General features: G+C 40.8%; 1 protein-coding gene across 4 annotated transcripts; it reads right to left on the bottom strand.

Annotated features, from left to right (window-relative positions):
* Positions 1-56: 56 nt before the first annotated feature.
* Positions 57-12,904, bottom strand: ankle2 (ankyrin repeat and LEM domain containing 2). Of its 4 annotated transcripts, none has more exons than XM_084551614.1 (13): positions 12,844-12,904; positions 9,919-10,404; positions 8,047-8,241; positions 7,120-7,304; positions 6,485-6,673; positions 6,263-6,385; positions 5,910-5,973; positions 4,788-4,963; positions 4,598-4,704; positions 4,122-4,309; positions 3,084-3,924; positions 2,734-2,865; positions 57-2,084 (listed from the first exon to the last, which is right to left on the bottom strand). In XM_084551614.1, the coding sequence occupies exons 2-13, from the start codon at positions 10,391-10,393 to the stop codon at positions 1,874-1,876; spliced, it is 2,886 nt and encodes a 961-aa protein (XP_084407740.1). In that variant the 5' UTR covers positions 10,394-10,404; positions 12,844-12,904; the 3' UTR covers positions 57-1,873. The 4 variants fall into 4 exon arrangements, with proteins under 4 accessions (XP_084407740.1, XP_084407742.1, XP_084407739.1 ...); XM_084551616.1 differs by having other exon boundaries at positions 3,084-3,891; positions 12,780-12,854; XM_084551613.1 differs by having other exon boundaries at positions 12,780-12,854.
* Positions 12,905-12,968: the final 64 nt, after the last annotated feature.

Consider the following 12,968-nt stretch of genomic DNA (forward strand, 5'->3'; position numbering starts at 1 on the left):
TGCTGATAATGCAGCCTCTGAAATAAGAGGAGAAAAGCACATAGACACACTGGCAGTAAAGTACGAGTGATGTTTTATTGATTAGTTGAAAGCAAATGAGGTCTAGACATACAGAAAGAATTCACCATGAAAGTTAATTTGTAATAAAGCACAGAATGCTAAAAGCGCAAGAAGCTTGTTTTAAGTTTTTAGGTGCATTTTTGCAAAGTTCCACATTCATAAACATTCAGAGACCAGAATGAAATCTGTTGTCACCTGAGAGCACGAGGATGACGATACAATCTTCTCAGAGAAGTAGTTTGTGCTCTCGGATAAAGGTTAAATTCACAAAAAGAAAATTTACATTCAGAACACTTGTTTCTTTCAACCTATGAAGAGTGGCCATCTGAATATATGAGAATACTTGACATTTTTGTTTGTCCTAGACAAAGCTGGTAAGCCTTCACACAGCAGTGAACTTATCCCTAAGTTACAAATAGTTTGGATACAGCAGGTTTTTGCATATTCACCTTTCACCATTAGACTTAACAGGTATTGTATTACCGCAAGAACCTGCCATATTTACATGAATTTAGTTGCAACCAGTTCAAACCTTTTTGAATAAACGCCGAATCAAATGACATCTTCTTATGTAAAATAATGGTTGCAGATCTCAACTAATCCGCCGTGTTCTCAATAAGCATAAGGCAGTTTCTGTTTAATTAAGACGGTCATAACAAGCCATTTAATAAATCAGGGTTTTGTTGCTATTGAGTCTTACTGACCCCTAGTGGTTGAAAATAATTTAATACAGCTTTAAGGTGATCTCAGACTGAGCAATTTTAGGGTTTAGCCATGGACTGTATATAAAGATGGACAAACCCTCCATGACATCACCCAAAGGTCTCCTTAAGAGTGTTTTCAAAGCTCAGTATGGTGACTCCGGCTGTCGCCATCTTGGAGGCGCTTGGCTAAGCCAAACTCAGAGCTAATACAAAAACGATCAAAGAGGTGAAGCTAGAGTGGAGCTGAGGTAGGCAGGTGGTGCCTATACAGACAGCACACTCAAATCGGCCATGTCAGTAATGAATGTGTACATAAATCTAAGCCTCAACACAATTTAAATGGGTGAGTTAGACAAAAATGTATTTCTATTGTACAGTTGGACATTTTAATATCAAGGTCTATAGCGCCAGCGGCCAGAGGTACTGCAGTATTGGACGTGGATTCATCTTTCAACCCAGGGTGGCTATTTGGGTTCAGCCCAGTCAAGTCAAATTTGATGTGATACTGACGGGTGTGTATTGTCATTCATCCTTTATGGGAACTGTGTGATTGAAAGAGAAAATTGCGCAGTCTAAGGCCGCCATTAGTGGCAGAAAGGAAAAGTCAAGACATGTCCAGGAACCACCAAGAAAAGATGGAAAATGGATGCATTTATTGAAGAACAAAAGAACAAAATAAAAACACGTAAGATTAGTTTGTAAATGACGCAGCCAATGAGGTCACCACTTCCAGATATTTTATGTATTACCTATAGAGTGTGTCCAAACTGACTCTGGTCCATCACTTCAGAAAATTAAGGCAATTCCTGAACTGAGGAAAAACATAAGAAATGGCAGTCGGTTTTAACACCATTAATAAAAACATTTAATTTTTGTGCTACTGACCAACATACAAAAAATAATTTTTAAAATATTGACATTTTACTTTTTTCAAAGAACATCTTCAGTGACAGAATCCTGTTGAGGACTCCACACAAGGTTTTAGTGACCAACTAACTTTGGGAAGTGTGGCTTGTGTGCACAATATTCAAAAAAGTTGTAGTAGGAAGGGAAAGCGGGTCATGTAGAGGGTATGGCCGCAGTGTAAGTGCAGGAGGAGGAAGGGGGAGTTAAACCGATGGCTCGTTCAAGTGCTTGAGGCGGATGCGCTGGATGTAGCTAACATTGGCAGGGCTGTAACGGCTGGGGCTGAAGTCCGGTGAGGCAGCGTGCCGGCCGGGACTGAAGCGACCAGTGGGGGACATCAGGCCGCTGATGGGGGAGCTGGGAGACTGATGCTGCATCCTGAGTCGTGGTTTCACCATAGCAGGGCTAGACCAACTAGTCAAAAGACAGCAACAGCAGTCGGTGGTTACATTTACGTAACAGTTACTTTGCTACATTTTGTTTTAGGAGATTTTAGCTACATGGAACGGACACATTTTTTCAAAAGGCAATCAACATTGTCACTTTTTTTTTTTTTATCCAGAAACATGTGACCTAATTTCTGCCATTTAGAGAAACATTACAAACAAGTCACATATTAGGCAGTTGAAATTGTCTACTTCAGGAAACATATTGGCAAATCTCATTCACATATCATTTCACCTCAATGGACTTGACCTGCTTTGCCTAATTTCTGCAGTCTATATTTAAATGGCTAGCTGCAGAGTCTAAATTCTGTTTCTTGTGTATTATGTTAGCACATAAATATTCTACAGATTGACTCAATTATACTGGATTTTACACCCACGTGTACATATGTAAATGCTGTTAACAATATCATGTGTCTCTGACAAAAAGAATTCTAAAACATACCAAAATGTTTCCCCACGCAGTGAATATTTGTCACAGTATTTAATCTTTAACCTGATCAATGGGTTAAATCAGCCACAGAGACTAAAACTCTCATTAGGAACACAACAAAATCAGAGGACAAATAAATGATAATCAAATGTGCTGTAATGAAATGTCAGCCATGTGTACTAACCTCTGAATGTCTGTCGCAGAATACGACTTTATTGTGCTCTTCCACTTCTGAATACTGGGATACTTCTGGGGATCTATGTCAATGCCGTTTATTGCTGACAAGACCTCTTTGTCCAGCTTGGTTGGTGAATCTCTGTTCAAGTACACAAGATAAATTTATATTAAAATGACATATTAATTCCAGAGTAATCTGGGGATGTACATACAGACTGTGTTTCAGCATGGTTGTCCGGACTAAAGACTACAGAGCATAAAGACTTGGACTTTAAAAATGTTTTCAGGGCCATTTTCTATTTGACCGACTCTAAGACAACAGCATTATGTCATAATACAGAAACTAGTGTGACTTACCCGTCAATAAAAAGTCCTCTTCGAATGTGCGGTGGGGTTCTGGGTAGGAAGTCGTGGGAGTTATCTAAGGACTTATAAGAGGACCCAGAGGATCCCGAGCTGCTCAGGTCCCTGCCCCCATGGTCCCATGACTTGGACCTGGCACAGAAATTGCGCCCTTCTGACACGGACCCTCTAGTCCTACCTAGTACCTCCAGACTCTCCTCTGTATCAAAATACTCCTCTGAGCTGCCACTGCTACGCCTTTCCTCTGTATCTTCTGACTCCGTTCTCCAGCTTGACCCATCCACCACTTCACCGTCCAAGCTGTCCAGTCTGGAGGTCAGTTCTGTGGCTGAGGTGGAGCTATAGGAATCCCGGACCTCCCTGTGCCGGTTCCCGCCACTACTCCTTCTCTCCCTGCAGCTGGTGGGACTGTCCAGTAACTCTTGCAGCGACATTCGCTCAAACTCCACCATGAGATTGGAGACGGGCGATAGCATGCAGGAGGAGGACGGGGAGGTGCGTGGAGACACTTTGTCTCCATTTTGAGTCCTGTCTCTAGAGGAGGAGCACACCCCGTTTTTGCAGACAACACCAGTTGACAGGAGGCCATCGTTGCAGCAACACAGCAGGTCCTGCTCTGCAGCTGTCTCAATAAGGTCGGCCCCGCGGTGGTGCAGCGCAATGTGGAACTCACGGCCACCCACGGCTCCCTTCAGGACGTCCTTGGATGCGGCAGAGGAGGTAATGCTGGTGAGAGCGGCGTTCTGCCGGTTCTTCATCTCCTCAAGGCTGATATCATCCCCTTCGTCCAGGAAGGCACCAACTGAAATCGAGTTGCAGAACTTTTTGGGCTTTCCTGCAATCAGGAATTATGAAAAGCCATAACTGACTTGTAAACTGGTCATTGTTACAGTGTGAGTCTTAATAACCCAGAGCATACCATTTCATATATGACATGTCTGAGAACACCGACTACTCTGCAGAACCATTTACCACAATAGTCGGTGAAATGTGAACTAACATGCAGCATCAACGATGTAAAGATGAAGGTACCTGGAGAGGGAGTTTTAAACCTGTTGCTGGTCTCATTCTCTCCCTCCTCATGAGCCCGAGGGTTGAAATCCTTCTTGCTCAGGTACTCTTCTAGCTTGTGGAGCCCCTCAGCCGATGACAGATCCACAAAACAGTCTAGGAAGTCCCAGTACTCTGCCCAGGGGTGGCCCATCTCACGAGCCAGGTCTCTGTAGACAGATCACCACTTGTCACTTGGAAAAACTGTGAGTATGATGTATGATTTTGTCCACCCCATTTATATTAGTCAGTGTCAGATAAATTAGACAACACAACTACAAAAAGAAAATGTATTGCTTTATTGTTTTTGCCTGCATTCATTTAACTAGGTGTTCCTAATACTGGCAATATGGAGAACATAATGGAGATGGTACCCAGATTTGAACCAAGGGTACAGCTTTGCTTTACTGTGTTTTGAACTTTTCATATTTATAACCACAATACGGTCTCCAACATACCTGCCCACTCTCTCTGCCCCACGGTCAGGATCAGACTTCAGAATGTGGTGGAAGACATCTGCCCGTTCTCTTGGCGGTGTCTTCCAGGACCGTCGAAAATCATCAGCCTATAGAATACACGTTCTGGTCATGAAGTGTTCTTGACAATGGTTTTCATAAACATACACAGTTAACCAGACAGAGAACTTGCTTTAGAAGGGCTGAGTGGGCCAGCAAAGGCGGTGACAGTCATCACAGGATCCATGGGGCTCCTTGTGTGTCGATGGATCAGTGAAAGGCTTTCTGAGGACTCTGGTGACCAAGCAGCACCAATGATTGGCTGAGAGGTGTTGTCGGTTGCCCTCAGCAAAGGGATGTAGCAGCGGTCTGTGAGAGAACACACAAATGCATGTTTAGACAATATGTTCAATAGACTTCACTCTGATGACTGCACTTTACACAACAACAGCCACATACATTTTTCTGAGGGTGGCCAAAGAGGGAAACCTTAAGTTGGAAGTGAAGTTCAAAACTAAATCTATGTCTGTTGGTGTCTCCAAAAGTGAGTTAATCCCAATAAATCTCCATGTTAAAATGGCGAGCTTTACAGTAGAAATGTGAAATGGTTCTCGTATTTATGGCTTATTTCAAAATCCATAACAACTGTATGGGGTGATTTTTTATATATTTATAACTTTTAAATGATTTGAAGGTACAAAGTTGTGCACAATCAAGCTTTGAATGACAGGTATGTGCAGTCTGTGGTTGGTAGCAGTCTGCCTGAGAACACTTATGCAACAACTCTTTGTCGGTTTTTAAATTAGCTGCGAGTTAAGTGGAGTCATAGGCCAAGATGGCGAAAGCCTGTGCCAACCACACTGAGCTTCAAGACAGCTTTGTAGGTAACCTGCGGATGATGTCATAGATATTTTGCCTATTTTTATGTATACATACACCGCAAATGCAACACCTTCTTTCTTTATCACAATCCTGCCTGACTCGCGGCAGACTGAACAAAAGCGCCCAACCCGAGATGCAAAGTGATTTGCAAACATCCATGACATCCAGACAAACTTGTTAGTAGCTCATTCACACTGTCCAAACCTAGTTTAGCTCATTTAAACCTGTTTAGACAACCTACTATCAACTGACATGAATGACAACTTTAATAGGACAGATTAAAATAAATAAATAAATAAATCATGCACAAACAAATTTTAACATGCTGTGTTTATTTAACCAGACCATTCTGAGAGTGTTTACACTAAAGGGATCTTGATTGTGTCAAAAACTAGAAAACAAGCATTAATGTTACAAATAAATGTATCCTTACCTTCCAAGTATTCATTAATCTTCTGTTTCACATCCTGGGTTTTATTTTTTCTGCTACAAATAACCTGGAAAAGAAAAAAACAGTAATGATATGTATGCAGACATGCAGCTGTTGCAGGATCAACTAAGGACAGAATTTGCTCATCTAAGTTTAGCTTACACAGTTCATTCAGGGACTGTTGCCAAATGATTTTGAAAGCAAGAGGAAAGGTCACCGCTTAAAAATCTGAGAGAGCGTAACTGTGCCTTCTTCAACAACTACTGTTAGTGTTCAGCAAGGCTGTGTATGTAAAGACAGGCTATGCTAAATGTTTGTGTGTGTCTCAAATAAGGGTTTAAAGTGTAACTCCTTACATCGCTAGGCTTCTGGCCATCCTTGTTCTTACACTTCTTATCGATGTCAGGATGCGAGCACAGGACATTGACCACATCTGGGCACCCAAACTTACAGGCAAAGTGGAGTGGTGCTTCAAAGCCCTGAAACATCCAGATAAAAAGCAAGCCATAATATCAACACTGCCCAGTAATTTTCAAAGTAACTGTATTTGTTTAAGCTCGTATAGTAAAAGGACTGACAGCCTTATCTGGAGTGTTGAGGTAAAGATCTACAATGTAGCGGATGCGTTTCTGCAGCATCACTTCCTGGTCATCTGGGTACATGAGGCGCATGAACTCTGGGTTTTCCAAGGTGTCCAGCAGCAGCTGAGCGATGCCTGCCTGGTTCTCTTTGGCTGCCACGTGCATGACATTATACCGGCAGCCCTCCTGAAAAGACAAAACAGGAACAACTGTATGGATCAGGACATAAACACCTGTCAAATGGAAAGAATACTTAGTATTGTCCAAAAACAGTATCTGGCCTTAACTTGTGAACACCTGTAAGTTAGGGATTCATCACACTCTATTCATTTTATTTTTAGTGACGTAGGCTAAAAAAACATGCCTACACATGAATACACAGGGTCATTTTATTTCTGTCTCCATCTCATAAACTACGAGATTAACACGGGCAGAAGCGGAAAGGTTGACATGGAAAAAATGTTTATGTATCAACAAATGGTCGGCCTAAGCTTCTCTATTAATAGCAAAGAGTTTCCAGAGTTTGTGAAACCATAAGCGTACTATTATAAAAAGGTCAAACAATGGTGAAGATTAAGTCCACTGTACAAAACTCTCTCAGGCTGAGTAAAACAAAACTTTTGTGTCCTCACCTGCACAACGGTGGGATTATCCCCCGAGCCAATAAGATAGCGCGGGTTGCTCCAGACCAGCTCGCTAAAGGCCAACTCGTCCCCTTTCTCCACAGCTTTCCTTAATTTGGCTGTCAGGTCCTGAGGACGGGGGCTTTTAAAACTGTTGGCTCGTTCCCTGTTGATGGTATCGACCTCCATGTTGTCTGTGGAAAGGAAGAAGAGAGTGAAGAATTGGTTGTACTACAAGAAAGACAACGTGTTTGGGATTAAAGACTGGTGGTTTTCTTGTCCTGTTTGTGTCTTATGACCTCTCAGATATTATTTACCTGACTTTTACAAACCGTTAAGAAATGGTACATCTCATGTTTTCATTCTACTGATTAAGTCAAAACTTTGATAAAAGACAATCAATGCTAGCCTTCTAGCAGAGCAAAATGATCCGATGATACACTCACTTGCCAGTTCAATGCCAGGGACATTACTGAAAACAAATCCATTCTAATATAACAGTCCTGCACTAAAGCTTAGCTTCATTAGGGTTATGGTACTCAGATTTGTTCAAAATAACTAAGAGAGCTGTTGATTTAACTGTATTTTAATTTTGCACACTGTGGTTGGTTTTACTATTGAAGTGTATTGTGTCTGACAACCCTATTTGTGGGTTAAATAACAGCAACACTTGTGTCTATTTCAATCCAGTTTAACAGCACTACAAACTACATCCTCCAAAGTGATCAAACAATTGAAGGATCACCTTTCTTATATCGTTTCCACATGAACTGAACATTATAACAATCATGAAGGGCGATTTAGAGCATGACTGTTTTAATCATATTAAGAGTTATGGACTGTTATGGATTAGGATGTATTCATTTTCACTAGTTTACCCAAAGAACTGGAGAGTAAATGTATATAGAAATGGATTATGCACTCTCATGTACTTACCTTTACCAAGGACCAGGCCTGGCTTAATGGGGGACACACAGGATGCAGATTTGTTGGGAGAAGGGTAATAGTCGCAGATCCCCTTGGCAAACCTCTCAGCATCCTCACGGTTGGGAAAGGCTTTGAATCGGGCTCCCTTCATCATCTTTACAGCTTGAAGGGCATCTTTCTTATCTGTGTATACATGTGCTCCCTCTACAGCAAAAAAAAAAACACACACACACACAGAATTTTGTACAAGGTAAGAACCTGGTTTTTCTTGTTTCATTTATGAGGAGTTCTTAATGTGGCCTTCTAACTGGTGGCTGAAGTGTTTTTTTATGCTCTCTTCCCTTCTGTCTAGTCAGCCTGTTAAGCCACATTTTGATCAGGCTCAACAAAGTGCTACTGCTTTTGGAGCTGCCATAAAAGCCTGCCCTCACCGATTAACATTAACAGCATTGATTTTTGTGGTAGCACAAGATTAATTTAGATCATTACTCCATTCCAGAGAGGTCAGGCAGTACTACGGCCCTGGTGTCATCAAAATAAATACTAACAGATGCTTTCATCCACTTAACATGAACTCTAGATTGCAGGAGAAAGTGCTCTCAGACAAATACAAAAAGTGGGCAACACAGTGGACATCATGAACAAACTAACAAGGACACCAACTTGAGGACTTTAGCCTCAAGTAAGTAAAAGCCAAAAATGTAAGCCTACTAAAGAAACCAGTGCTCACAGCAATCATTTATGATTGAATAGAAATATTCTATGTTTATTCTATATTTAAATTATTGTTTCAACTTAGTTAAAATTAATATATAGAGACAACTCAGGTACACAGCCTCAATCAAACAGAGGATGGACTGGTTTCAGTACATGGTGCACATTTTCAACACTCAACCAAAAGAACAGCCCAAAGTATTCACCAACTAATGAAAACACGGTAATACAGAGAAAGAAATCAACAAAGCAGTACCCTCTTAAATTTAAATGCAGTTAAAAACTGCCTTGTGTTTAGCCATGTAAGCAAACATTAATATATAATGTGTTATTAACTGTGGGAGAATAAATACAGTTCTTTGGATCTTAAGACAGTCACCACAGTGACACAGTGTTGTGCAACAATAGTTTAAATTGTAGAAGTACTCAGAGCGCAAAAAGATGTACTTATCTGAGCCATTTGCTGCATTTACATGGACAAGATTACTTCAATCACACTGAAATAATGCAGAGAGATTCTAACTTAACCATTTACATGGACGCTATTCAATGAGATCTATGTGTTCACATGGGCCCAAACATCAGTCACAATATAACAGCACACTGTGTTGAATGTGCTGTAAATACAACCTAAGTTGCAGACCGAAAGAATGCACTCATTGTATTCATTCCAACAAGAAAGACATGATCGGATCAAGTGTTTACATGGTCATCAGGCGCCGATGTTTTTCTGTTGAACAGATTATCATAGGTTTAAATCACCCCTCTCAATATGATTAAAAACTCCTTCTGATGGGGAGAATTTGTTCCTATTCAAGTGATTACAGCAGGCATTTTATTATGATTGGTCTATTATTCTGATTATTATTGGAATGCTAGTGTCCATGTAAACACAGTCACAGCTAGTACGGGACCAAGTCAAGAGTGTTAGCTGGTATTCTTTTTTTTAAATTCGAAACTGCTTTGACGGACTTAATAACATTATTGGACTTTTATGTTTAGACTGATCAATATATAGTGTACTAGCCTCTCTCACTCAGACTGCTGGTTTAAAAGGTATCGTTTCTACATACATATTTGCCAAGTAATCCTCAACAGTGATACAAATTTTGAAAACTTTAGGTATGAACACTAAAATCTCTGCCACATACAAGACAAGTCTCTTACCATTTCTAGCCAAAACATCCTCCCACAGTGGACATACTCCATAATAACAGGATGGGGACACTTGTGCTGGCTTTGAAGGAGTTTCCGTTTTGGACTGAGAGTTAGCACATCCAGTGGAGCTTTTTGAGGTCGTCTTTAAGATCTCCTCTTCCTCCGGAGGGTTGAGACCCACACCATAGCCAAAGTCCAACTCTTCGCCAGGAGCCTCTGAGGTGCTTCTGCTTGTTGCACCTGCTGATGAGGCACACGATCCAGGTTTGTCATGGTCAGCCGCACGACCCGAGGCGCCTGTTGAAGAGCCGCTGTCCGTTTCAGAAGCACTGCTCCCTGGTCCGGCTAGGACACGGGCTAACTTCCTCTCTAAGATGGCTCGGGTGGTGGATGTAACGGGGGCACAGTTGAGGCCTGCTCGGCCAAACTCCTCACGCAGTTCATCGTCACTTAGCCCCCTCAGCCTGCTCAGAACCACCTCCATGCTTCAGCTCCCTGCAACACAACATGACCTCAGCATTTATGACCAGCAGGTGGTAATAAATGAAACAAGCGCAATGTAAAGAAATATAAGATAAGAAAAACCTTTATTCGTCCCACAATGGGGAAATTGCAGTTTGCAACAGCATGCAGAAATGATATAATAATAGATACATAATAATAGATATATTGCACATATTAGGAGTGCTCGTTGTGGAGCCTAACAGCAGCAGGAAGGAAAGACCTTCCGTATCTTTCCTTCACACATCGAGTGCATTGGTCTATTTATAGTGTTCCAAACAATCTGATTAATGAAACAGTCCAGAACATAATATAATTTTGTTGTCTCACTTAATACTAAGAGTTAAGTCAGATGTCTTTCAAAATTACTATGCCAGTACTTATTGAATGGCAAATTAAAATAGTATCTTCAGTTAGACTACAATACACATCATTTACACAGCACTGTATGCATCTACACTATGACTTTGTGTAGATTATATTTATCTAAATATGTTATTTCACCTCTGCTACCATTACAAACAAATAAACTGAACAAATAAAGTGAGAAAACTCTTTACTATATTTTTATACAGTCTGTACACAAACCTTTCCTTAGTTTTCAAATAATATTAACACATGAACTAAAAAGCGGATTAAAGTCCAAACTAAACAGCAAAGGGACAATAATAGCTCACTACTCTATTCCTAAGTACCATCCAACAGACTTCAGCTGCTGTGTACACATTAAATTGAAATTTCCCTGTGTACACATTAAACTGAAATGTTTTTTTTAATACTTCAACGAGTTGCCAACAGGTATAAAATGTAATAAACACATATTTTTCTTTCAGTGTCAAACTGTTTTCGAGTAGGCTATAAAAATCTACTAGTACACTGCTTATGTGTTTACCCAAAAACTACAGATTATTCGATACATACAATGCACAAAAAAAGCCGGTGATCTTGATTTTACATATACCAATATTAGTATGGATACATGTCATTTATATGTAAAATGACCAACGGCAGCCAGCGGCACTAATGCTGGACTAGCATCTGCTAGCTAGCTTGCTAACCTGCAAGTCAGCTTTAAAAAGCCGGGGAGTGTGCTTGGCAAAGCTAACACGAGGGAAGCTGCTCAAATAAAAATATCAATGGACAAAGTGAAGCTCGCAACTTGGACAGTAATTCCTGTGAATACAAATCAACAAAAAACTGGATACATTACAACAATATTACTCTGTTCATTCGACACACTGTCACGCCCAAATATGTCATTCGAGGTGGGTTCACGGGCTGTAACGTAACAAATTCGATACGTCTTCGTGGTGATGATGCCGATAAAAAGCCAGGTGTACGCCATGACATCTAATTACAAACGTGTCCCTATACTTACCAAGGAACATTTTTATAGAATATACGCGGAGCTTTGGGAAACCGTTTAGTTTTGCACAGATAAACTGTAGGATAGACACAAAGCTGGAGACGGTCTGGAACAGTCTCATTGTTTACAACATATTCTGCGCATGCTCAATTTCAAGGGAGGGCACGTGCTGCATTCCCTTACTGTGGGAAAACTGTAAACTAAAGATTGAAAGCGCCGACAACAAAGCGAAAAATCTCTCAAAACACCGCATATCGGTAAGATAGATAACTTGCACGATGCCTTACACTACACGTGACTCTGTATTCAAAAACATCGTTACTGATCTCCTTCCACACCCCGGGATGTTTTGTCTCATTGCCGCTTGTTTCTGATAATTAAAATATCCCTCAAAGGACATGCCTCACATTTGTACACGTGCTGGTGACAACACAGATCAGAAAAAAATGGAAATCAGCCACCCACCTTTGCAACATAGTTAAAAATATATGTCTCTAATATTTACGTACTTTCGGCAGGGCTTGAATGTAGCATAATGCTCTGCCATCATAGCAGACGTGACTAATTCAAGGAAACGATAACCTAGCAAACGCATGGACAGGGTGTTCTGGTTGACGACTTATTTAACTATTTACAACAAATACGATATTCAAATGTGGAAATATTATTTTGATATAAAGACAGTGCCAAGTAAATATATTCCCGTTTGCACAATACTGTGTATGTAGGCCAACTTATCAGACATGTAGACATGCACGCCAAAAGCAAGACATGACGGAAGCATTTGTACAAGAACAGAAGAAAACATCTGTTATCTTTATATATTGTCGTCCGTTAAATGTGGAAACAACATTAGCCACACGATTTGTTCCAGGAAGGCGAGGTTGTCAAACCAGCTAACACTCATTAGCCATTTAGCAATGCAATAAGCTAATCACTCAAGCCACCGGTTAGCATTAGCATACACGAACACGTCCCATAAAGACAGTTCTTGTTTTCTTACCGTTCACACAACCGTAAACACTGCTAGGTGAAAATAATATCATTTTTAATTGTATCATGCCCACCTCCACCTCTCTCCCCCGGCTACTGTTGCTAGGTGTCTTCTCACCGCGATGGTTTCAAAATGCAGAGTGCGAGGACCCCTTCCGTCTAGCATACTGCCTGAACAAAATAGCAAGCAGACGTGGAG

This window comes from Chelon labrosus (assembly GCF_963514085.1).
Source record: "Chelon labrosus genome assembly, chromosome: 9".
Classification (NCBI taxonomy): Eukaryota; Metazoa; Chordata; class Actinopteri; order Mugiliformes; family Mugilidae; genus Chelon; species Chelon labrosus.